This window comes from Phodopus roborovskii, unplaced genomic scaffold, assembly GCF_943737965.1.
Source record: "Phodopus roborovskii unplaced genomic scaffold, PHOROB, whole genome shotgun sequence".
Taxonomy (NCBI): Eukaryota; Metazoa; Chordata; class Mammalia; order Rodentia; family Cricetidae; genus Phodopus; species Phodopus roborovskii.
This window is the reverse complement of record NW_026126448.1, coordinates 17,376,428-17,398,768: the sequence shown is the minus strand read 5'-3', so window position 1 is coordinate 17,398,768 and position 22,341 is coordinate 17,376,428. Positions and strand designations below refer to the sequence as shown.

General features: G+C 42.2%; 1 protein-coding gene across 1 annotated transcript; it reads left to right on the top strand.

Moving 5' to 3' along the window:
- The first annotated feature begins 177 nt into the window (after positions 1-177).
- Rbbp4 (RB binding protein 4, chromatin remodeling factor) lies at positions 178-21,061 on the top strand. The gene is made up of 12 exons (XM_051188895.1): positions 178-336; positions 899-1,046; positions 5,749-5,894; positions 13,297-13,470; positions 13,752-13,867; positions 13,976-14,136; positions 14,235-14,361; positions 15,028-15,105; positions 17,813-17,889; positions 18,335-18,392; positions 18,498-18,608; positions 20,074-21,061. The coding sequence occupies exons 1-12, from the start codon at positions 321-323 to the stop codon at positions 20,137-20,139; spliced, it is 1,278 nt and encodes a 425-aa protein (XP_051044852.1). The 5' UTR covers positions 178-320; the 3' UTR covers positions 20,140-21,061.
- Positions 21,062-22,341: the final 1,280 nt, after the last annotated feature.

The window sequence follows — 22,341 nt, the reverse complement described above, 5'->3', positions numbered from 1 at the left end:
CAGGCGGTGCGCGCGCGCAATCGGTGGAAGCAAGCTCCGGACTGCGGTGGGGGGAAGGGGCGGAGCGCGCGCCTCTGGGCCCGCGAAAAGCGGCTGTGCGCGTCTTCATTGGCCGCGGCCGCGGATGCTCCGCCCACCCCGCCGACCCGCGATTTCCCATTGGCTGGTGTTGGCGCGAAGGCACGCGAGCCGGCCCCCCACGCACGGGCCGCAGGAAACAATAGAGGCCGCGCGCGCCGAGCGAGCGCCCGTAGCCTCCCCGCCCCTCCTGCAACGCACGACCCCGGGATCCCCCAACCCCTCCCGGCTCGCCTGCCGCCATGGCTGACAAGGAAGGTAAGTGTGCCGAGGTGGGCTCGGGAAGGAGGCGCGGGACGGCGGGGCTGTGTCGTGGCTGGTTACGCGGCCTAATACGGAGAGCAGGCCCGACTCTGGCGAGCCCAATCCCAGCAACTCTGGCTTGAGAAGGGAGCTCCCCGCGGGGCGGGCTAACGGCGCGCTGGCTCTTCGGGAGCGGATGCGGGCCGACGCCAGCGCTTGGGCCCGGGTGAGTGCGACGCTCCCTGTCGGTCCTTCTGCCTGCCGGGACTCGGGGCGCCGCTCCCCACCTCCAGGCCCGATGCGCCGGCCTCCTTTTAGGTTTTGTGGACTTGGCGCGCCAGTGTGCTTAGAAGCTGGGCAGCATCGCTCCAGACGAGTAACGGAGTGTCTGGCTGGGGTGGCCCGAGGATTTCCGGCCCTCCGCGGCCAAGAGTAGCTTTGGTGCCTGTGCCCTGGGAGATTAAGACGAATCTCCATTTCAGTGGCAGAACCGCGGAGCTGCGCCGGTGGCCAGAAGAGGTTTGCTCGCTTTCCCTTTCTGTTCGCTAACTTAACTTGTTTTTTAAAAACATTTTAGCTGCCTTTGACGATGCAGTGGAAGAACGTGTGATCAATGAGGAGTACAAAATATGGAAGAAGAACACCCCTTTTCTTTATGATTTGGTGATGACCCATGCCCTGGAGTGGCCCAGTTTAACTGCCCAGTGGCTTCCAGATGTAACCAGGTGACACCAATCTCTTGAATATTACGTTGGTAGTTCATGTCTTGGATTGGTTTTCCGTGTTTTTTTTTCCCCCTACAGTCACTCAGAAATGGCAATATGGTCAAAGCCTTATGAGTAATGTTTATTTTTCTCGACCAATAAGTAAGAAAACAAAATAATTTTGTGATTTACCTTGCAAGAGAAGACTTTTTTTTTTCCCCTCAGCATTGAGTCGAATGGCCATTTTACAACTGTAGTTGACTGTGTAAATGTTAACTTGACAGATTTAGAAGAAAAACATTGGTTGGTAAAGGTCCGAGGCTTTAGATAAGTAATACCTGGAGAGGGCTGGGGTTGTGTAATGTTTAGTAATAGGGCACATACTGGCCCGGACTTTGATCCTTAGGTCGTAGAAATTGCATACACAAAATGTTCTAACCAAGAGAAACATCTGTCAACTTGAAATACCAGGGCTAGCTTGCGGAAGGAAGAGGGTGGCATTGCAAAGAAAGGTAGTGGTGAGTGTAGATTATTGTTGATGTGAACTTGGTAAGATGCAGTACTAAATTCTTTTAAAACTCGGGTATGTGCAGAACTGGTCATGGGAGTGGTTAGATTCAACAAGTAGAAATTTGGAGTAAAGAGTTGTTTTGATTGATGTGCTAAGAGTTGAACCTTGTCCACGGAAGCAGGCAGTACCTCTGAGCTACATCTCTTTTTTGGTGTGTTTTTACTAAAATAATGAGGCTGCTACCTCCTCAGCACAGTAGAGGAAAATGGAGACCTTTATTTCAAGGATGCTGTGCAAATCCTTGGCAGACATCTAGAAGTTTGGAGTTAGGATTTTAAAATGTAACCAGGTTCAAAACTAGTTGGTCGTTCAAGCTTAGTAGAGTTGTTTTTGTATGTTCTCAGTGGTTGCTAAACCATTTGTGTTGAGAGGATGTGTGGTGTTACACGATTGTAATCCCAGCACTTAGGAAGTAGAGCAGGAAGATTGGGAATTCAAGGCCAGTGCATAAGCTGTCTTAGAAAAAAAGCGGGCATGGTGTAGCATCTTTGCTATCTAGACAGAAGAAGGGTTTTCAGATTGAAGTGTACAACATAGTCAGCTGGAGGTGTTATAAAACATGCATGGGGGCAGGGTTGCTTCTGAGTCTATAGATGTGAGAATTTTCTTTCCTTGTTGACTTCCTCCAGTGGGGCTGTCTTAGAACTACACTCCAGATGCTCTGCTTTACAGTGCTCTATTAACCTCCAGGGAGAACACAAGAATGTATGTCTCTTCCTTGAAACTTAATGTTCCTTGTTTCTTACTGTATAAAACCAGACTGCCTTGAGCTGACATTCTAGAAATAAGGCAGTGGTTTTAATCATCTTTCTAGGTTTTTTGTTCAGCTTTTCCATTTCCAAAACTAGAGTTGGACTTTAATCTCAGTTCTGTTACTTAGTAGTTGTGTGATCTCAGCCACATTGTCTAATTTCCTTAAATAACAAATGTTTTTTCAGTTCAAATTGGAATAAGTCTTTATAGCATTGTGGTATTTAAATCTAGCCCTGTTTTTCTGAATTGAACCTAGGACCTCATACATACTAGTTTAACACTCTACCCCTGAACTATATCCTCTAGCTGTTAAATTCCAATTATTTTGTTTTTCCTGTGGTATATACTGCCTAGTTTTGTGTGCATGACTAATTTCTCTTTAGAAAAATGTATTTTGTATATATGGGTGTTTTAATTTGCTTTCTATTGCTGTGATAAAACACATGATCTGAAGCAATTGTGTGTAAGGGGGGGGGCGTATTTCAGCTTATAGTTTATAGTCCATCGTGGATCCCTGGAAGCTGGAACTGAAGCAGAGGCCATGGAAGAACCCTGTTTCCTGGCTTGTTCATTTGCTTTCTTAACAAACTCAGGCCCACCTGCCCAGGGATGGCTCCAGCCATGGTGAGCTGGGTCATACGTAAATCATTAGTCAAGAAAATACCCAAAGAGTTCCCTTCTGACAGAGGTCATTCTTCAATTGACTCCCCCGCCCCCAGGTGCTTTTCAAGTTCAGAAAGACTAACCAGCACAGGGTTTTTTGTTTATTTCCTGTATGTGTGTCTGTACCTGTACCAGAAGGGGGTGTCAGATCCTCTGGAGCTTCGTTGTGTGGGTGCTGGAAACTGAACCTAGTCCTCTGCAAGAGCAGCAGATGCTCTTAACCACTGAGCCATTGCTCCATCACCTGCTCTTGGCTCTTTAAGGAGTTGTGTCTCTGTGGCTTTTCATTTGTTTTGGATTTATGTGTATGCATATTTTGTCTGTGCTTGTGTGTAGAGTATGTGCGGGTTTACTGAAGCCAGAAGATAGCATTGATTCCCCCTGGGTCTGGAATACAGGCAGATAAGAGCCTCCATGTGGGCACTGGGAATTGAACCAGAGTTCTCTGGAACAGCAGCCAGTGTTCTTAACTGATGAGGCATCTCTCGATCTTGGTATTTTCTGGTAGGAGCATATGTAGCTTGGTAGGTGCTTACCTGCATCATGTATAAGCATTAGTTTGGGCAGGCGGTAATGTGAGGACCACATTTCAAACCCCAGCACTGGTGTATAATGCCAGGTGCACATGGCAGCACACCTGCAATTCCAGGAGGCAGAGACAGGACCACTGAATTTAGCTATACTAGCAGAACCGGTGAGTTCTGGGTTCAGGGTAGGTTTTACTTTCTGTCTGGAGGAAAAGAATTAAGAGATCCATTGTCAAGTTCTAGCCTCTGTGTACAAGCACACATACATATGTACATACTGGAAGGAAAGAGAAAGCCAATGCTAGGTACCAAGGGGGTCCCTGCAGTTAGGTGTCCTGGCAGGGAAGTGAACCCAGCAAAGAAATAAGAATGAAAACTCTGCAGATTGATTTGCAAACCTGGATCAGACTTAAAGGAGGCAGTTACCAGGCAGTTCATTATCACCATATTTAAAACAATACAATTGGGGAAGTTTCCAGGCAACAGTTAGTCCAATTACATATGCACAATAAAGCATAAAGTGTGAGTTCATAGAAATTCTTTTACAAAGTATTTGTGAACATGAGGGTGGAGTCTATAGCTAAACTAGGCCTAGTATAGTGTGGTCTCTGACCAATGGCATAGAAGTCAGCAGGCCACAAAGTACTAATGACTCCAAGGATGGTTCTAGGGAGGGAAGAGGCTGGAATAATTATTTTGGATAATTAGGGTGAGGTCTGTCCCTACAGCTAGCAAAAGTTCATCAGGTCATTACTCTTACTTTCTGGATGCAGGTATTGGATTTGTATCTCTTTCGCTGAGGACACACCTCTGTGAGATTAACATTCCTGGTTTCCATAGTGCTTCTCCAAGTACTAGGACCTCTGTACCCCCAGCAAGGTTGGGGAGGGGATTATCTCTACTTCCAAAATGTTTCAAGCAGTGTATTCAGTAACTAGCTCTGTAGATCAGGCTGTCTTAGAACAGAGATCCACCTGCCTCTGCCTCCCAAATGCTGGGATCAAAGATGGGTGCCACCACTACTTAGCCAATATTCCTTTTCTTGGGGGGGGGAATATAAGAACTCTTGCACATGACCAGGCATAAACTCTACTATTGCAGTTTATGCCCTAGTTTCTCCTCGTTTTGTCTCCTTCATCTCAACAAAGTTCTTGATAAACAAGAATATAATGATATATATATCAGGCAATTGTTTTTCCCTCTCCCATTGTAAAGTATGTTATAGTTAATTCACTTTTTTATTTCAATAAACTGGGAGAAAAGTGAATTTCCACATAGTAGTTTTTAAATTCTGGCCATGTTAAATAAAAGTACTGTGTTTGTGCTCTGTCTTAATAGAGGGCCACTAAAAGTGGGAAATAGAAGCTAGCAAGTTGGCTCAGTGTGTATTGCCAAGCTTGACAACTTAAGTTTGTTCACCTGGATCCATGTGACGGAAAAAGGGAACAGATCCACAGATATTGTCATTTGTTTTATTTCTCTTGGGAGGAGGAGGTTGTGCATTCTTGGGTGGGTGGGTGGGTGAGTGCTTAGGGTCTCCTGGAGCTAGAATTTCAGGTGGTGTGGGTCACTTGGCATGGGAGCTGGAAACTGAACTCAAGTCCTCTGTAAGAGCAGCAAGCTTCTTCTGGTCCTACTTTTTCAAAAGAAAACGAGCTTCAGTAATGACTCAGTAAAGTGCATGCCTTGCAAGCACCAGGAACATGCAGTCAATTCACAACACCACAAAACAAGACAAAAAAACAAAAAACAAAACAGGGTGGTATATGCTTGAAGTCTCAGTGGTGGGGAGATGGGAAATAGGATGATTCTTCAGGCTCAACAGCCAGCCATACATACTTAATTGGTAAGCTCCAGGCCAATAAAGCAAGGCTTGTATTAAGGGAGGTGAATAGCCCTGGCTGTCCTGGAACTCGTGTAGAACCACCTGCCTCCTGGGTTTGGGGCTAAAGGCCTGTGTCACCACAACTGGCCATGAATAGCATGTTAAGAGTGAGTGACACTTAATTGTCCTCCATTATCCTCCATATGTATGTCTACTTAAGCACAGGGGGGCTGGTTTTTGTTTCCTACTTTTTTTTTTTAAGTAGGAATTAGTTCTCACTAATGATCTCAGTTGAATTCCTTGGTGTTTTTTGTTTGTCATGTGTACATTGCTGACTTTATGTTTTGGATTACCAACTTGAATAATGATGATTTGTTATTGCAGGCCTGAAGGAAAAGATTTCAGCATTCATCGGCTTGTCCTGGGAACACACACATCAGATGAACAAAACCACCTGGTGATAGCCAGTGTCCAGCTTCCTAACGATGATGCTCAGTTTGATGCATCACACTATGACAGTGAAAAAGGAGGTAGGACTGACTCTTCAGGAGAGTTTAGAAGAAATAATGGTGTGTGGGTTATATATCTTTTATGTCTAAATTGTCATAAGGAGGTACACAGTTTGCTTGGGTAGCCTCTTAAGTTTAAGTTATTGGGAAAACCAGTTTGCAGTCAAGAGTAATCAACACAAGACTTGGTTCTGTACATTGGCTATAAGCTACCCTCTACTATATTGGTCATGGTGGGATTTCTGCAGTTAATATAGTAAAGATTTGCCATATTTTGTTGTGTATTCTCAACAGGGTAGACATTGACCCAAAGAGATAAATTAATTCATGGGTATGGGTTGATATGGTGGGTTTTTTGTTTCTAATTTTGTGTGTATGAGTGTTTTCCCTGCATATATGTCTGTCTGTGCACAACTTGTGTGCCTGGTGCCCACATAGGCCAGGAAAGGGTGTTGGATCCTCTACAAGTGGAGTTATAAGCATTTGTGAGCCACTAGGAATTGAACCCGGGTCCTCTGCACCAGCAGCCAGGTGCTCTTAATCCTGAGCCATCTCTGTGGCCCCGTGTCTTAAATGTTTACAAGCACAGGTGGCAGGAGGATCACAAGTTACGGGCCAGTTTGGAGCTTGTGATAGTCTGCACAGTATATCTGTGCTACTGCAATTTCATTGGGGATACAGGGGCAGAAAGTCTTAATAAAGACTTCTTAGAGGGATAATCAGTGGCAGGGGTGGGGATGAGAAACACTAATAACCCATGTTTGTTTGTTTAGCTTTTGGAGACAGGGTTTCTCTGTATAGTCCTAACTGTCCTAGAACTTGCACTGTAGACCAGGGTTGTCTCAACTCGGAAATCCTCCTGCCTCTGCCTCCCAAGTGCTGGGATTAAAGACTGCACCACCACTTGCCAACCACTAAATTATTCTTAAAGGTTTATGACATAAGAAATGGCATGGTTGGTGTTGGTGTTGTATCCCCTTAAATCCCAGCACTAAGGAGGCAGATCTCTGAGCTGTGAATTCGAGGCCAGCCTGGTCTACAGAGCTAGTTCTAGGACAGGCTCCAAAGCTCAGGGAAACCCTGTCTCAAAGAAAGAAATGGCATGTTATGTTCATAAAAGATTTAGGAGATACCCTAGAAGTTTAACCGCTCATGAATACTTTTTCAGGGTAACAATTAAATTTTCTTTATGGCCCTTATATCAAAACATCAAAAAGAAAGAGGTAGGGTCAGTAGGAGAGTTTCCTTGAATAAAACCCTATCTCAGATAAAAAAACAAAAAATAGATAATGGGCTTCCTATATTAACATTTGTGTTCCATATATTCAGTGCTTATTATTTCTGGAGATTAGTAGAAAGAACCCTTCTTTCTACTATGTGTAAGTTTATGTGGGATCCAGCTGCTGGCCACAATTCCTGGTCATTCCACATTTAATCTTTTGGAATAGAGTGCAAAATGGGTTGTCAGGGTAATAGTCAACTACAATTTTGTGTGATTTGCCCAAGTGAGTAGTTTCTTTTTGGAAAGTTAGTCTCTGGATCCCTGCATGTGGGTTGGTTGGCTTTCAGAGTGAGGATGGGTGGAGATCCTGTTTGCACTATCTTAGATCTATGGTTGATTTTGGTTTTTGGTTTCTGAAACAGGGTTTCTCTGTGTAGCCATAACTGTCCTAGAACTTGCTTTGTAGGCTGGCCTCAAACTCACAGAGATCTGCCTGCCTCTGCCTCACAAGTGCTGTTATTAAAGGGTGTGCCACCAAGTCCAGCCTAGCTGTGTGGTTTGAACCTGAGTCCAGTTCCTATCCGTTAAATAAAATTGTCTTTTTTATGATTTCCTGGTTAATTGAATCCATTGTTTTGTGTGTTTAAGACTAAATGTTCTACCACTGAGCTATAGCCTCAAATCTAAATGAGATAAATTACGTTCGAATTGTGTTTGGGGGGCTGGAGTTGTAATTCCAGTGGTGAAATACTTGCTTTATCATGTCTGAAACCCTAGATTCAGTCACTCATACAACAAAATAAATGGGGTTTTGTTGTAGGAATGAACAATTCTGATTACTATTGTTTAATATAAAAGCTCTCCTTTCCCCATAAGCTAATCCCCTGAAAAGTAGTGCTCATACCTTGCTTTCTTAAAGGACTCCACATAGTCACTCATTCAACAAATGACGTGAGTGGCAGGGTTGCACAAACTTGTAATCATAGCCTTCCTGGCTAAGATAGAGAGGTCACAGATTCTAAACCAATCTGGGCAATATAGCTGACTCCTGTTTCAAAAAGGAAAACAAACAGGCCAGTAAACCAGCTGAACAAACAGTTAATTCATTGGAACCCATGGTAGGAAAAAACTCCCAAAAGTTGTTCTCTCACCTTTATGCATGTATTCACCCACCTACATGTATATGTACAGTGAAATAACAAGCAAATAACAGTTAGGGCTATAGCTCAATTGGTAGTCTAGCATGCACAAGGCCTTGGTTTCTAAACCTTATATGGTGATAAACACTTAGAAGGTAGAGGCAGGAGGCTGGATATTAGTTCAAGAGGAGTTCAGTACTTAATACATGGAGGTGTTTTTCTTAGTACCTGAGAGTGTGTGGTGTGGGTTTATAATTTGTTTTTCTGATGTAGATTCAATAATTTCCAGTCTCATTTTGTGTGTGTGTGGTGCATGCAAGTGAGTGTGTGGGTGCAGATGTCCATGCCAGCACACTCAGAAGTTAGGGCCTTCCTCTAATAGTGTTGATGAATTGGAGTATTGCCCAGTCAGCTAGGCTGCTTGTCATCACACCCTACTCCTGGGGTTACAGATAGACTAGAAGTCATACCTGGTGGGTGTGTTTGTATTTGTGTTTCTTTCAGGTTTTTGAGACAAGGTTTCTCATTGTAGCTTTGCAGCCTGTCCTGTAACTGATTCTGTAGACCAGGCTGGCCTGGAACTCAAGAGATCTGCTAGGATGCCTCTGCTAGGATTAAAGGTGTGTGCTGTGCCACCACCAGGCCATACCTGGTTTTTTATGTAGATGCTAATGATTCAAACTCAGGTCTTGATGCTTCCTGTGTAGCAACTATTTTACCCACTAAGCCATCTCTACATCCTCCAAGCTCATGTTCCTTTTATTTGACAAGTTAATGTTAATGGTCTATGTGTTGTGTTTTGCTTGTTTTTGAATAGGCTTTCATGTAACCCCATAACCCAGGCTGGCTGAACTTTTAATCATCCCTGCCTTCACCTCCTAAGTTCTGGGACATATTGAGTTAACAAACCTGACCTCTGCTATTGTTAAGAAAAAACTGTAGAGTTATGAATTATTAACTTTTCCTCTGATATCCTCCAACTTTTTTGTCCTTTGAAATGCCTTCCTGTCTCGAGATTTCAAGTACTTTAACTGATAAACTTTGGTCTTTCTGTTTATTTTGCTGCTGTATATGTGATTAGAATTGAGTCCTAGTCCTTGAATGTTTCTCTTGCTTTGGGGAGTTGGGGACACTGTATGCTCTCTACAATGAGCTGCCTCCTCATTTTATCCCTTTACCTATAAGTGGATAGGCTTGGAGTGGTGACTTTAGTTGACCTCATCAATGATGGGTACAGTTATGTCTAATGTCTGTTTCTTGGGTATTGGCTTGTATCTCAGTGGTAGAAAACTTGTCTAGCATCTGCAAGACCCTGGGCACCATACCCAGCATCACAAACAACAAAAAGAACGGTTTTTTGTTTGTTTTTTGAGAGGTTACTAATCAGGGAAATCACATCTTTAAAAAATGAAATGCAGGCAATGCAGGCTAGGTGTGGTGGTGCATGCCTTTTAATTCAGCACTCGGGAGGCAGATGTAGGTGGATCCGCTTGAGTTCAAGGCCAGCCTGGTCTATAGAGCTTGGTCTATAGAGCTAGTTCCAGGACAACCAGGGCGACACAAAGACACCCTGTCTGGAATCCTCTCCCCCTCAAAAAATGAAATGAACTATAAAAATTTGGTTATTTGGCTTGTGCTGTTAAAATATATTCTTTGAAATTCCACAATGTTTATGGCCTAGAAAAGTGACTCATGTTAGAAATCAGGGTGAGGGAACCTTGGGTGGAGATAGTATTGGTTAGGAAGAATACGCATGTTCCTGCTGGGGTGCTAGGAATGTTTTGTTTGTCGAGTGTTTTGTTGTTTTGGTTCAGTTGTTGAATGGGGGGGGGGGGCTTTGGTGTCTTTTTAGACAGGGTCTCTGTAGTCTAGGCTGTCCTAAAATTTCCTTTAAGAAGTCAAGGCTAGCTTTGTATTCCTGGTGATTCTCTTGACTTAGCCTTGTGTTTTGAAGACAGGTTTTCTCTATGTAACTTGCTTTGCCCTGGGACTTGCTTTGTAGAATAGGCTGACCTTGAACTCATAGCACCACCTGCCTCTGACTTAGCCTTTTAAATAGGGTTTCTTTGGGGGTTGGAGAGATAGCTTAGTGGTTAAGAGCACTAACTGCTCTTCCATAGGACCCAGATTCGATTCCCAGCACCCACGGGTCAGGTCACAACTGTCTGTAACTCAAGTTCCAAGGGATCTGATGCCCTTTAACTGCTGAGCCATCTCTCCAGCCACCCTTGGGGGGGGGGGTCTTTAATTGTTACTATTTTAATGTATATGGGTTCAAATAACATCAGTGTACCTGCCATATATGTACCTGATGCCTGTGGAGGTCAGAAGAGAGGGTATCAGCCCCTGGAACTAAAGTTACAGGTGGGTATGTGCCACCATGGGGGTGCTGAAAATCAAACCCTGGGTCCTCTTGAAGAGCAGCTCTTCATCAATGAGCCATCTCTCTGGCCCATGGGAATGTTTTCACTGTTATTTGCATACAGATAGAGATTCACGAAGCCACAGATCTGTTCATTTCTATTCTGTTGTATTGTGCTTTGGGTTGGTTTTATTGGTGTTTTTGCCTTTGTGTAATAGAAGAAACACTAGAATTACTTCCACTTCTTTGTTACTATTTCATACCTTTCTTTCCTGTTTTGAGTGAGCCTTCCACAATCTACTTTATAGTAGCAATCTGTAATTTTGAGTAAGTGTAGCTGGTGGAATGATAATGTCTCAGTGGTATTGTGTGTGGGCTTTGGTTCTGTCTACAAAAAAGAAAAAAAAAAACACGTCCTAATCTTTGTTAACTCAATTTGAGCCAAACAGCAGTAGCACACGGCACACGCCTTTAATCCCAAACTTGGGAAAAAGAGGCAGGCAGAGATCTCTTGAGTTCAAAGCCAGCCTGGTCTACAGAGTGAGTTCCAGGACAGCCAAAGCTTTGTAACACAGAGAAACCCTGGGGTGGGGGTAGGGGGCTCAATTTGAGAGCTGCATATGGCAGTATATGCCTAGTAATCTCAGTACTTGGAAGTCAGGTGGATATTTAGTTTGAAGCAAGAGGGCCTATTGAAACATGGGCAGACAAAGCAGAAATCTCAATTTGAATTCTCTAAACTGAGTTCCTATTACTTTATTTTTAAGTATATGCCCCAAATGAAATCATGTATTATGTGATTGGTGGCTCTTTTCTGTGGGTTCTGTTAAGTGTTGCTTTTTCTCCTCTATGTTGCCACTTTGGCAGTTAAACTTTCTAGAAATTTGTGTGTGGCTATATGCTTACCGCCATGTGCTTAGACTGAAAATTCCTTGATTTCACTGACCATGTTACATCTTTCCTAACATCTATTTATGCTTGCCTATATGGGTGTTGTTTGTGTAGGGAGGTCAAAGGCAATTTTGTTTTCTATTTTGAGGCAGGGTCTTCCAATGTTCTACAGTTGCAGTAAATGTTCCATGCTAAGCTACCCTAAGAACCTTTTTTCATGGCCCTATGTTACATCTTTTGTAGGTTGTAGAGTTGGATTATGCAAGGTTTAGTATATATTTCTCCTTCCCCTCCTTCTTTTAGAGCCTTTTTAAGAATTTTATATTTTGTGTGTATTGGTGTTTTGCCTGCATATATGTCTGTGTGAGGGTACTGGATCTCCTGGAACTGGAGTTGTGAGCTGCCATATATGTGTTCACACCTTTAATCCCAAGGAACGAAATTTGCAAAACAAATTCAAAAAAGATTTATCTCCTTCCTCCCTTGAAATAAGCAGGGCACAGAGGTGCGTGCCACTTGGGAGGAAGAGGTATGATGACCTCTGAGTTCCAAGTCATTGGGGCTATGTAGAGAACCTGTCTTAAAAAGAAAAAAATTGGGGGAAGAGGGCTGTTTCAAGACAGGTTTTCTGTGTAGCTCTAATTGTCTTGAACTCAGATCTGGCTGCCTCTACCTCCCAAGTACTAGGATTAAAGGTAAGTATATTCCTGCATACATGAATGCTAGTGTAGGCCAAAAGAGGGCATTGGATCCCAGAAACTGGAGTTAGGCAGTTGTAAACTGTTTTGTGGGTGTTAGAAACTGAATCCAGCCCCTCTGCAAGAGCAGCAAGTGCTCTTACTTAACCTTTGAGCCACCTCTCTCATGTCAAGCTACCATTTTCATGGATATTAAACTGTATTGCTAAATATAAAGCATCTTTACATCATTTATTTGATGCTCTTGATTAGTGTGAGCTTTCAGAAATAACATCAAATTGTATTTGCTCTCCAGGGTATTTTTTTAGTCCAGTGGAAAAAAATAGTGCAGTCTCCTTTTCCAATGCCTTCCTTCATGCTAGAGACTGACTCTAGCGTATAACATCACTAACTAGTTATCTATTCTTTCTTTTTTTGGTTTTGGGGCTCTTTGTTCCTAGCTTTCTGGAATTACTCTGTAGACCAGGCTGGCCTCAAACTTCACTGAGATAGATACTCTTGCTCTGCCTCCCAAGCACTGGGATTAAAGGCAGTGCACAGCCACCACCTGGCCCTACAAAGTTATTTTTAGGTCAAATGAGATTTGAAAACTGCCAAGAACCACCTTTTATCAAGGATGATGATCATCATACGTGTAATCTTGCCCTTGGTCAGAATTGCCTAAGCTATAGAATGAGATGCTGTGAAGGAGTGGGAGAAAGAGAGGAAAGGATGGCAAACCTGTATGTAGTGAATTGAAGGCCTGTTTGAGATGCATGGTCACAGCCTGGCTGGAAAACAAACAAAAAGGATGGCTCACAAGGTCACATAGTACACACGCACACAATCTCACTAAATAGCCTTAGCTAGTAGCATAATGCTCACTGTGCATACCTAGCTGGCCTCTAACTAAGATCTAATTGATCTGCCTAGGTGTACCAAGAATCAAAAGGTATACACTACCACACCAGGCTTGGGATTCATACCATCTTAATTTCAATTGACAGTGTAATACTTATTACTAATATTTCTGTAATTACAAATGTATAAAAGCTCTCTGGTTTTCTCTAAATGGTCCTGTCTTCTAGTTATGCCACTTGGTTGATAAAGTACTTTTCGCTTATGTATACAGAATTTGGAGGTTTTGGCTCTGTCAGTGGGAAAATTGAAATAGAAATCAAGATCAACCATGAAGGAGAAGTAAACAGGGCTCGATACATGCCCCAGAACCCTTGTATCATTGCAACAAAGACTCCATCCAGTGATGTGCTTGTTTTTGACTACACAAAGCATCCTTCTAAGCCAGGTACCTCCCCCTTTTAATCAGATACAGATTCCATTTACTCAGATATTTTTTATAATTTAACATCTTTTAGTTTGTATTGATATGTTTGGGTATTTTATGCTTCTTAAGTGAAACAATGCTTTTATGTAAAGGGAAAGTCATGACTTTGTAACTTCAGCATTTTATATAGTTGGTCACAATGGGTCTATGTTTTGTATAATAGGCATTTATGACATCATTTTGTCTAATAAGCCCAGGGAGACAATAGACTGGATATTCTAGATATGTCTGTTACTTTGCAGACCCTTCTGGAGAATGCAACCCAGATTTACGTCTCCGTGGACATCAGAAGGAAGGTTATGGTCTTTCTTGGAATCCAAATCTCAGTGGGCACTTACTTAGTGCTTCAGATGATCATGTGCGTACCTTGCAGTTTTGATCAAAATCTAGGATAGTTGCCAATTTCTTTTGGGGGGGTGGGGTGAGAATGTGAGACTTTCATATAATGGTTAATTTTACATTTAAGACCATCTGCCTGTGGGACATCAGTGCAGTTCCAAAAGAAGGAAAAGTGGTGGACGCAAAGACCATCTTCACAGGGCACACCGCAGTGGTGGAGGATGTCTCCTGGCATCTGCTCCACGAGTCTCTGTTTGGGTCTGTTGCCGACGATCAGAAACTTATGATGTGAGTGGAGCCAATTGTTTATTTTTTTTAATACATACATTTTCAGAGTTCTATATTAGCATTTCAAGCTTCCTTTCCTATTCTCTTTTTAATTGAAGTTGGGACACTCGTTCAAACAATACTTCCAAGCCAAGCCACTCAGTCGATGCTCACACTGCTGAAGTGAACTGCCTGTCTTTCAATCCTTATAGTGAGTTCATTCTTGCCACAGGATCAGCTGACAAGGTCAGTTTGCTTTATGTGGGCTTGTTGTTGTTGAATTGTTAGTTTTATGGGTAAAGGAACTTCACCTATATGTATGTCTTGAGCATGGTGTGCATGTCTGGTGCCTATTGAGACCAGAAGAAGGTATCAGATCCCCTGGGGAATGGAGCTACAAATGTTTGAGACATCAAGCAGGTGCTGAGCTGATGCTCTGAATGAGCACTAAGTACTCTTAGCTACTGAGCCATCTTCAGCATCTGTTAAATGTGTAGAAATCTTTTAGTTAATGTTTTAAAGGTATTCTTGTCTTAAATTTTTTTTTTTAAGAGTTTTATCAGGCTGCCAAGCCTGAAGATCTGAATTTGGTCCCCAAGACCTAAACAACTAAAGGATATTGCCAACTCCTCTCCTACAAGTTGGCCTCTGATCTCTGCACAGTTGTCATGGTACATGTGTGTATATATACACAAACTCGGAATTATTTGGCAGGGATGGGGGTACATACACCGTGACGTTTGTGTGGTGGGTTAGAAGACAACTTGCTAGAGTGTGTTTTACTCCTTCCACTATGTGGATTCTGGGATCAAACTCATGTTTGGTAGCAAGTGCCCTTATCTACTGAACCATCTTACTGGCCCTAGGCTTTCCTTAATAAGTGATCTTGATTTCTTTTTCCTTTGTACATAGACTGTTGCTTTGTGGGATCTGAGAAACCTGAAGCTCAAGTTGCATTCCTTCGAATCACATAAGGATGAAATATTCCAAGTAAGAGAAACCTAGGCTGCCTGCCCTCTTCCCTTCCCGCCCTTCTTTCCCTCTTGTCAGAGAGTTTGATTTACACCTGTAATCCCAGCACTTGGGAAGCTGCAATAGAAAGATTACTGTGTAGAGAGAGCCTCACATTTCAGAAAGGACCTGGAAATGAAGCACAGTTGGCAGAGTACTTGCTTAATATGCAGGAAGCCCTCAGTTCTGTCCCTGGCATCTTATAAGCCGGGCATAGTGGCATGCACATACCTGTAATCCCAGTACTAGGAACATACAAGCAGGAACAGCAGATCCAGGTTAGCCACCGCTGAACCACCTCAACCACAGTGAGAAATGAGGCCTTTTTCAGGGTTGTGGGGAGGGGTGGTACTTGTGATTGATGTCACTCTTTGTACTCCATTCCCTCCCCTCATTTTCACTCCCTCCTTTGTTGAAGTTGCCATGTGTCTTTGGGGTTTAGTTGAAATCTGAACTGCTAGAGCCATGTGTTTTGCCTCCACAAGTTAATCTGTTTTGAGAAAGGGTTTCTCTGTGTAGTCCTGGCTGGGCTGTCCTGGAACTCAATTTGTAGACCTGACTGACCTTGATCTACCTACTTCTTTCTGCCTCCCGAGTGCTGGGGTTAAAGGCAAGTGCCACCACTCACTACATGGCCTAAACTTTTTCTTTTGGTTTTTCCCTCTCTCTCTCTCTTTCTAATTTATAATATATACTGTGTTCTGCCAGCATATATCCTTACTGGCCATAAGAAGGCACCGAATCTCGTTACAGTTGGTTGTGAGCCACCATGTGGTTGCTGAGACTTGAACTCAGATCCTCTTGGAAGAATAAGCAGTACTCTTAACCCCTGAGCCACCTCTCCAGCCCTTTTGGTTTTTCAACATTGGTTTTCTCAGTGTAACCTTAGCTGTCTTGGAACTAACTTTGTAGACCAAGCTGACCTTTAACTTAAGGTCCATCTGCTTCCGCCTCCTGGTTTTAAAGACGTGCTCTACCACCACCCGGCTTCTTTTTCAAGAATTACTGTGTGGGTGGGTGTAGGTGTTTTGCCTACATATCTGCCTGTCTGCCTCAGAGACTAGAACTGAAGGCATTGGGTTGCCTGGGATTGAAGTTGAAGGTAATGTGAGCCACCGCGTGGATACTAGGAATAGAACCCTGATTCTCTGGAAGAGTACCCAGTATTCTTAACAATTGATCCATATCTCCAACCTCATCTCTTTTGAGACAGGCTTACTGTTGGTAGCCCTGGCAGTCCTGGTTCTTGGATGATTTTCCAATCTTTGCTACCTATGAGTCCTGTATGCCCCTTTTTAAATAGGCACATCCCTCTGACTGAAATAGTTGCTGTTTTAAAACATACTGCTCTAACATTTTGAGAACTACTTTGCAGTTTTTTTTTCTCTCAAACTTAATTTTTTTTTAAGAGGTGCCAGAAGAGGGCACCAGATCTCATTACAGATGGTTGTGAGCTGGGAATTGAATTCAGGATCTCTAGAAAAGCACAGTGCTCTTAACCTGAATCATCTCTCCAGCCCCCTCAAACTTAATTTTATAGTGATGCCAGACATGTCCATGCTTGCCTCTAATCCCAGCATAAGGGTACCTGAAGCAAGGCAATCACGACTTTTGAGTTCACCCTGTGGTATCTATCTCTATCTAGTAAGAGACTACTGTACATTCATGAAAGCTATTAATAATCTCAGCATTCTAAGGGACGAGGGAAGAGATTCACAAATAAACTTGTTTTATCATTGTCCTAGCTCCTTTCTCTTGGTGGTAGTGGTGGTCTTGCTTGAAGAATATCTAAATTCTTCCCTAACCCATTAGTCAATAATGCTGTAAACTAACATTTTTTCTTCAAGATAGGCTTTCTCTGTTTAACATTTCTAGCTGTCCTGGAACTCAGAGGGAGCTGTCTCTGCTTTCCAGGTGCTGGGATTAAAGGCATATGCCTCCATCACCTAGTAGACCAGCACTTTATTAATAGCCACAGAATATGTGATAGTTTTGTGTGTGTGGTTATCTTTTACCTAACATCATTGTAAGGAAGGAATCTTTAGGGATAAAAGTAGATGTAGCTGGGACTTGAGCTCTGTTCATAGCAATCATAGATTTCTGTCATCTGTCAATATTTCCATTTCTGTGTCAGATTTAAACTTCATTTGACTAAAAGACAAAGTAGACACGAATAATGACGGTGATACGGTTTTCAGAGGTGTAAGCTGAAGTTAGGTGTGGTGACTTAATGCCTATAGTTTGAGTGTGGGAGGTGTTGCTGAAGCAGGAGGATCACAGAGCTTGAGCCATGTGTTCTCCAGCCCTTTTGGGAGAGAAGGTGGGTGAGGTGTAAAATGGCAACAAAAGCTAGTATCCTATCTCTAGTAATGAGGTGGGGGTTTTGTGGGTTTTGGTTGGTTGATTTTTCAAGACAGGGTTTCTTTGTGTAACAGTCCTGCCTGCCCTGGAACTCACTTTGTAGACCAGGCTTGCCTTGAACTCAGAGAGATCGCCTACCTCTACCTCCTGAGTGGTAGGATTAAAGGCATGTGCCATCACTGCCTGGTGAGTTATTCTTATATAAGAAATATCTGTTGGTTTTAACAGTATTCTCTGCCTTTTATTTACAATGTTTTTGTAGGTTACAATTTGAGATATTCTTCCCCTTATATTTCTGACTCGTTGCATTCACTCTTGGATATAGGTTCAGTGGTCACCTCACAACGAGACTATTTTGGCTTCTAGTGGTACTGATCGTAGGCTGAATGTCTGGGATTTAAGGTGAGTTTTGTGTTAGTTAACCTCTGGGATTTAAGGTGAGTTTTGTGTTAGTTAACCTATCGGTGAAGTTACTGGTTTGTTTGGGGTTTTTTGTTTTTGGTTTGAGAAGACAGTTTTCCCCATGTAGCCCTCACTGTTCTAGAACTCGCTCTGTAGATTAGACTGACCTCAAACTCTGAGAAATTCACTTCTCTCTGCCTCCCTAGTGGCACCAAGCATGGCAAAGTTGTTGTCTTTACATTTTTCAAAGGTAGGTACTCAGCTGTCTTAGGGTTTCTTTTTCTGTGAAGAAAGAGCCATGACCACAGCAAGTGTTATAAAAGAAAACATTTAATTGGGTAGCTTAAAATTCCTAATAGTGCCTCTGAGCTTATGGGGGCCAATTACATTCAAACTACTACCACACAGGGTAATGTTTTCTGACTTAAAATTCTTTTTTGTTAAGTAAAATTGGAGAAGAACAGTCCCCAGAAGATGCAGAAGATGGCCCACCAGAGTTGTTGGTATGTTACAAGCCTTCGGGTACTTTGGAGTCTTCTGTGTTTTAAATAGTGGGCTGTGATTTAATGTTGTCTGTTTAAATATCTTTGTTTTGGTCCCTCTTCCAGTTTATTCATGGTGGTCACACTGCCAAGATATCTGATTTCTCCTGGAATCCCAATGAACCTTGGGTGATTTGTTCTGTATCAGAAGACAACATCATGCAAGTGTGGCAGATGGTAAGTGTTCCGCCATTTATTTAGGGGACATTAGCTATATGAGGCCGTCATTACACATATACGTGGATACGACTGCCATCTCTGCCCTATTTTCCTCAGCTGTCTGTCTCTCTCGTTTCCAGTAAAGGGTTGTGTTGCTGTATTTGTTTGAGAAAGGATCTCATTGTGTAGAATTTCTAATACATAGCCTAGTTTTCCAAGTTAGGGGGCAGCCAGGGCTACACGGAGAAACCTTGTCTTAGGGTTGCCCCGGGTCCAGGGGGAAGAGGGTTGGCCAAAAGATAAGGTTAGAGGGATGAATAAGATCCCCTCCAGGGTCACTGCCTCAGTTGTGGGTTGTGTCCATATAATAAGTAGTACATACTTGGACTTTGTCCTTTCTTTTGTGGCATAGAACTGCTAAGAAACCATTGAAATTTCCAGCTCAGTTGCCTTTGTTTATGATGATGATCCCTTTTGGGCCGCACCTGAGTCTGTTACTAAGGTTTTGGTGAGGCCCCTAGATAGCCTCATAGCTGAGCTAGTCAGCATAAGTGCTAAAAATTAGCTACTTGAAAAATCTCAGCCTCCCCAGTGGGGAAGGGAGATTAAGCTCTTGGCTTGCCCTGTGATCTTAGCACAACTGAAATTGGTAGTTTGAGCATCCAGGTTCTGGTTGCTAGGAGAGAAGTAGTGTGAATGCTCTGCTCCCTCCTGTATTTATCTCTTCCATTTAGAGAGAGAGAGAGAGAGAAAGTGAACATAAGCGTATATGTACCCAATAATAAACAGGGTGCATGGTAGCTCTATAAACTTCATTCTTGGGAAAACTGAGACAAGAGATTATATTTGAAATTTGGACATAAGGCTTGATGGTTTTATTTCAACTTAACTATTCAGTGAGTTTTTTCATACTCCAGTTTTTATCATTGCTAAAAAAAATTCTGTGCTCGTAAGTGTCACTGTGTATCTCATTGGAGACTCCTGATTTATATTTTTTAACTATTACCAGTGATATCTGATTAAAGGGTTCAGGAATGATAAGCATCATCTTTGTGAAAAATGCCCTATGCTGGGGAGCTGTGGCCTGCTCGTTTTCCGTGGAATCCACATGTACCCATTTATGATTCATGCTGTTTGTGCGTTGTCTATTGCTGTTTTAATTCAACAGTAGCATTGAATGGTTAGAATTGTATGGCCCTAGGCCTGTCTTGAAAAACCGGAAAAGAAAAAAAAAAAAAAAAAAAAACTATATGGTCCTTTGTTTTTTGAGGCAGGGTATGTCTCTATATTGCTTTGGAGCCTGTCCTGGAACTTGCTCTGTAGACCAGGCTGGCCTCAAACTCACAGAGATCCACCTGCCTCTACCAAGCATGTTCCACCAACACCCGACTCTGGGACATTGTTATCAGGCACCTTTGCATATTATTTTATGGAAACTCTAAGAAATAACTGTCTTCATACTAAATACCCTTCTCTCTGGCAGGCAGAGAATATTTATAATGATGAAGACCCTGAAGGAAGTGTGGATCCAGAAGGACAAGGATCCTAGACATGTCTGCACTTGTGATTCAGACTCCCCTTGTTTTCCTCTGAACCCTGAGATGGATTTAACACTGGTTTGAGACACAGACTTTGTTCAGCTATCTGACTACAATAGGTGCCACCAACAATATTATTAGCCCAAACCATGGGTGTTTTCTAAATCTTAACTGGGGGACTTAATTCAACAAAGCCACAGACTTATATTTAAATTTTTCTTCAGGAATTTTCTAGTAACAAACCCAGGTCTAAAGTAGCTTCAGAAATGGGGCATATTATGTGTTGATTATTTTTCTTCTTAAGCTATATTCCCAAGTTTTTCAGATTCTCAAGTAAGAGGCCAGAATGTGGATAAGGAATTAGAGCCAAGTGAAGTAGGTGTCTGAGCCATGAGTATAAATATTGCAAGATGTCATTTTTATTCAGGAATTAGGGGAGATTCAAGTCATAGATTTTAAGGTCCTCTCACCTGGCTTTCCAGGATGCACATTTTCCTATGTAAACCAGACTCTTGGTTTCTTTAGTTCAGACCACACGTTCCTCCTTCCCCTTATATTTTTGCTCATTAGTGTATTTCTTGAGCTATTGCCATATTATTCTTTTCCTTTCTGTGAAATGGTTTTGTTGTGTGCGGTTTTTTTGTTTTTGTTTTGTTTTTTAAACTTGGGACCACCAAGTTGTAAGGTGTATGTTTTTAACTGACAGTCACACTGTTGGTGAACTGTCAAGTTGAGAAAGTGTATTGCTAGTTTGTATTTGTTTTTAAAATTAAATTAATCCTTCATAAGAGTTGCTTTTTTAGAAGTTAGTCCTTGACCACTATAGTTTGATGCCATCTCCAGTTTGGTTGACCTGTCTCACCATCAGGCCTGTTACTCTCCATGACTAACTGTGTAAGTGCTTATAATGGAATAAATTGCTTTTCTATGAAACCCTGTGCTGCTGAGTTTTATTTAATAGCCATCGAACACCAGTCTCTGGTTTCCCAAAGAGTTTGTTCAGATGACAGTTGTTTTCCATGGTCTTGACCATCAAGATTAAAGTAAACATAATAGACCCAGAACCATAAAAAAAAAGAGAGAATTTTACTCCTGCCAGGGAAAATAAAGGCATTACCAAACAGTACACAAACTAGTCTTAGTAAAATTACATAGTTTTGAAGTCTTTCCTAGAGAGTTATACAAGTTTCCAAGATGTCAAAGGCAGTGTGATAGATTACTTAAGGCAGTTTAAATTTGAAAGAGGCTTGAGCAGTGTTACAGAGAGCTAAAGGGTAGAAATTAAGAGACTCTGAGTGCTTTTGTCACCACATGTGATAACCAGATATAATGATTGATTTTGCTTGAACTGACTAGATGACTCTTAACTCCAAAACCATTTATGATTTTCTGGAAAGTCTGGATAATAAAGTGTTAGATCCAAATCCAAAGTGATTCCTGTTCTCTTTGTTTTAGTTTGTGATAAAAATTATCAAGCTGGGTATAATGGCAGACTTCGTTAATCCCAGAACTTGGGAGGCAGAGGCAAGTGGGTTTCAGTGAGTTTGAAGTCCTTGTCTGTAATGCATTCTAAGACAACCAGATCATTATATAGTGATTGATACCCTGGGTATGGGGGGGGGGAGTATTTGGGTCACGCTTGGTGATGGTGACATACACCTGTAGGCCCAATAGGTACCAGTTAGAGACATGATCACAAGTTCAAGGTCATCCTGACCTGCATAAGTTAGAAACCAGCCTAAACTACTTGAGATCATGTCTCCAAAAAAATAAAGTTGGAGATGTATGAGTTCGAAGCTATATAGGTTTTTAAAAAATGGCTATCTTAACACTGTTTTAAGAGTAAATTATGTGAGTGTAGACATTAAGGAAATGGATTTGTGAAGGGAGTCATTTTAAATCTAACACCAACAGTGCAAAGGAATTCAAATTATGGATCCATATAGCAAATATTGGCTGCCTTTTCCCCTTAAATATTCTTGGTTTGGGTCAGCACAAAGCAATAAATAATCTTCACATGTTGCAACATGATAAGTCATTACCCAGTGTTCTGCTGAAAGATGAGAGGCTCATTTCCCCATTCCACAGTGCACTGAGATCAGCAGCTCACAGAAAAAAATCCTGATAAAAGTTGGCTGGTATTCTGCTTACAGCCAACCCTAAAATCTCTAAGCAAGGCAACCAATGTGTGATTTTCACAGGGTGAATTGCTT

What these genes read in the sequence shown, in the direction of transcription:
- Rbbp4 (XM_051188895.1), top strand. An exon ending in CTATGACAGTGAAAAAGGAG is followed by an intron (nt 5,895 to 13,296) that starts GTAGGACTGACT and finishes TTATGTATACAG; the next exon opens with AATTTGGAGGTTTTGGCTCT. An exon ending in TCATGCAAGTGTGGCAGATG is followed by an intron (nt 18,609 to 20,073) that starts GTAAGTGTTCCG and finishes TCTCTCTGGCAG; the next exon opens with GCAGAGAATATTTATAATGA.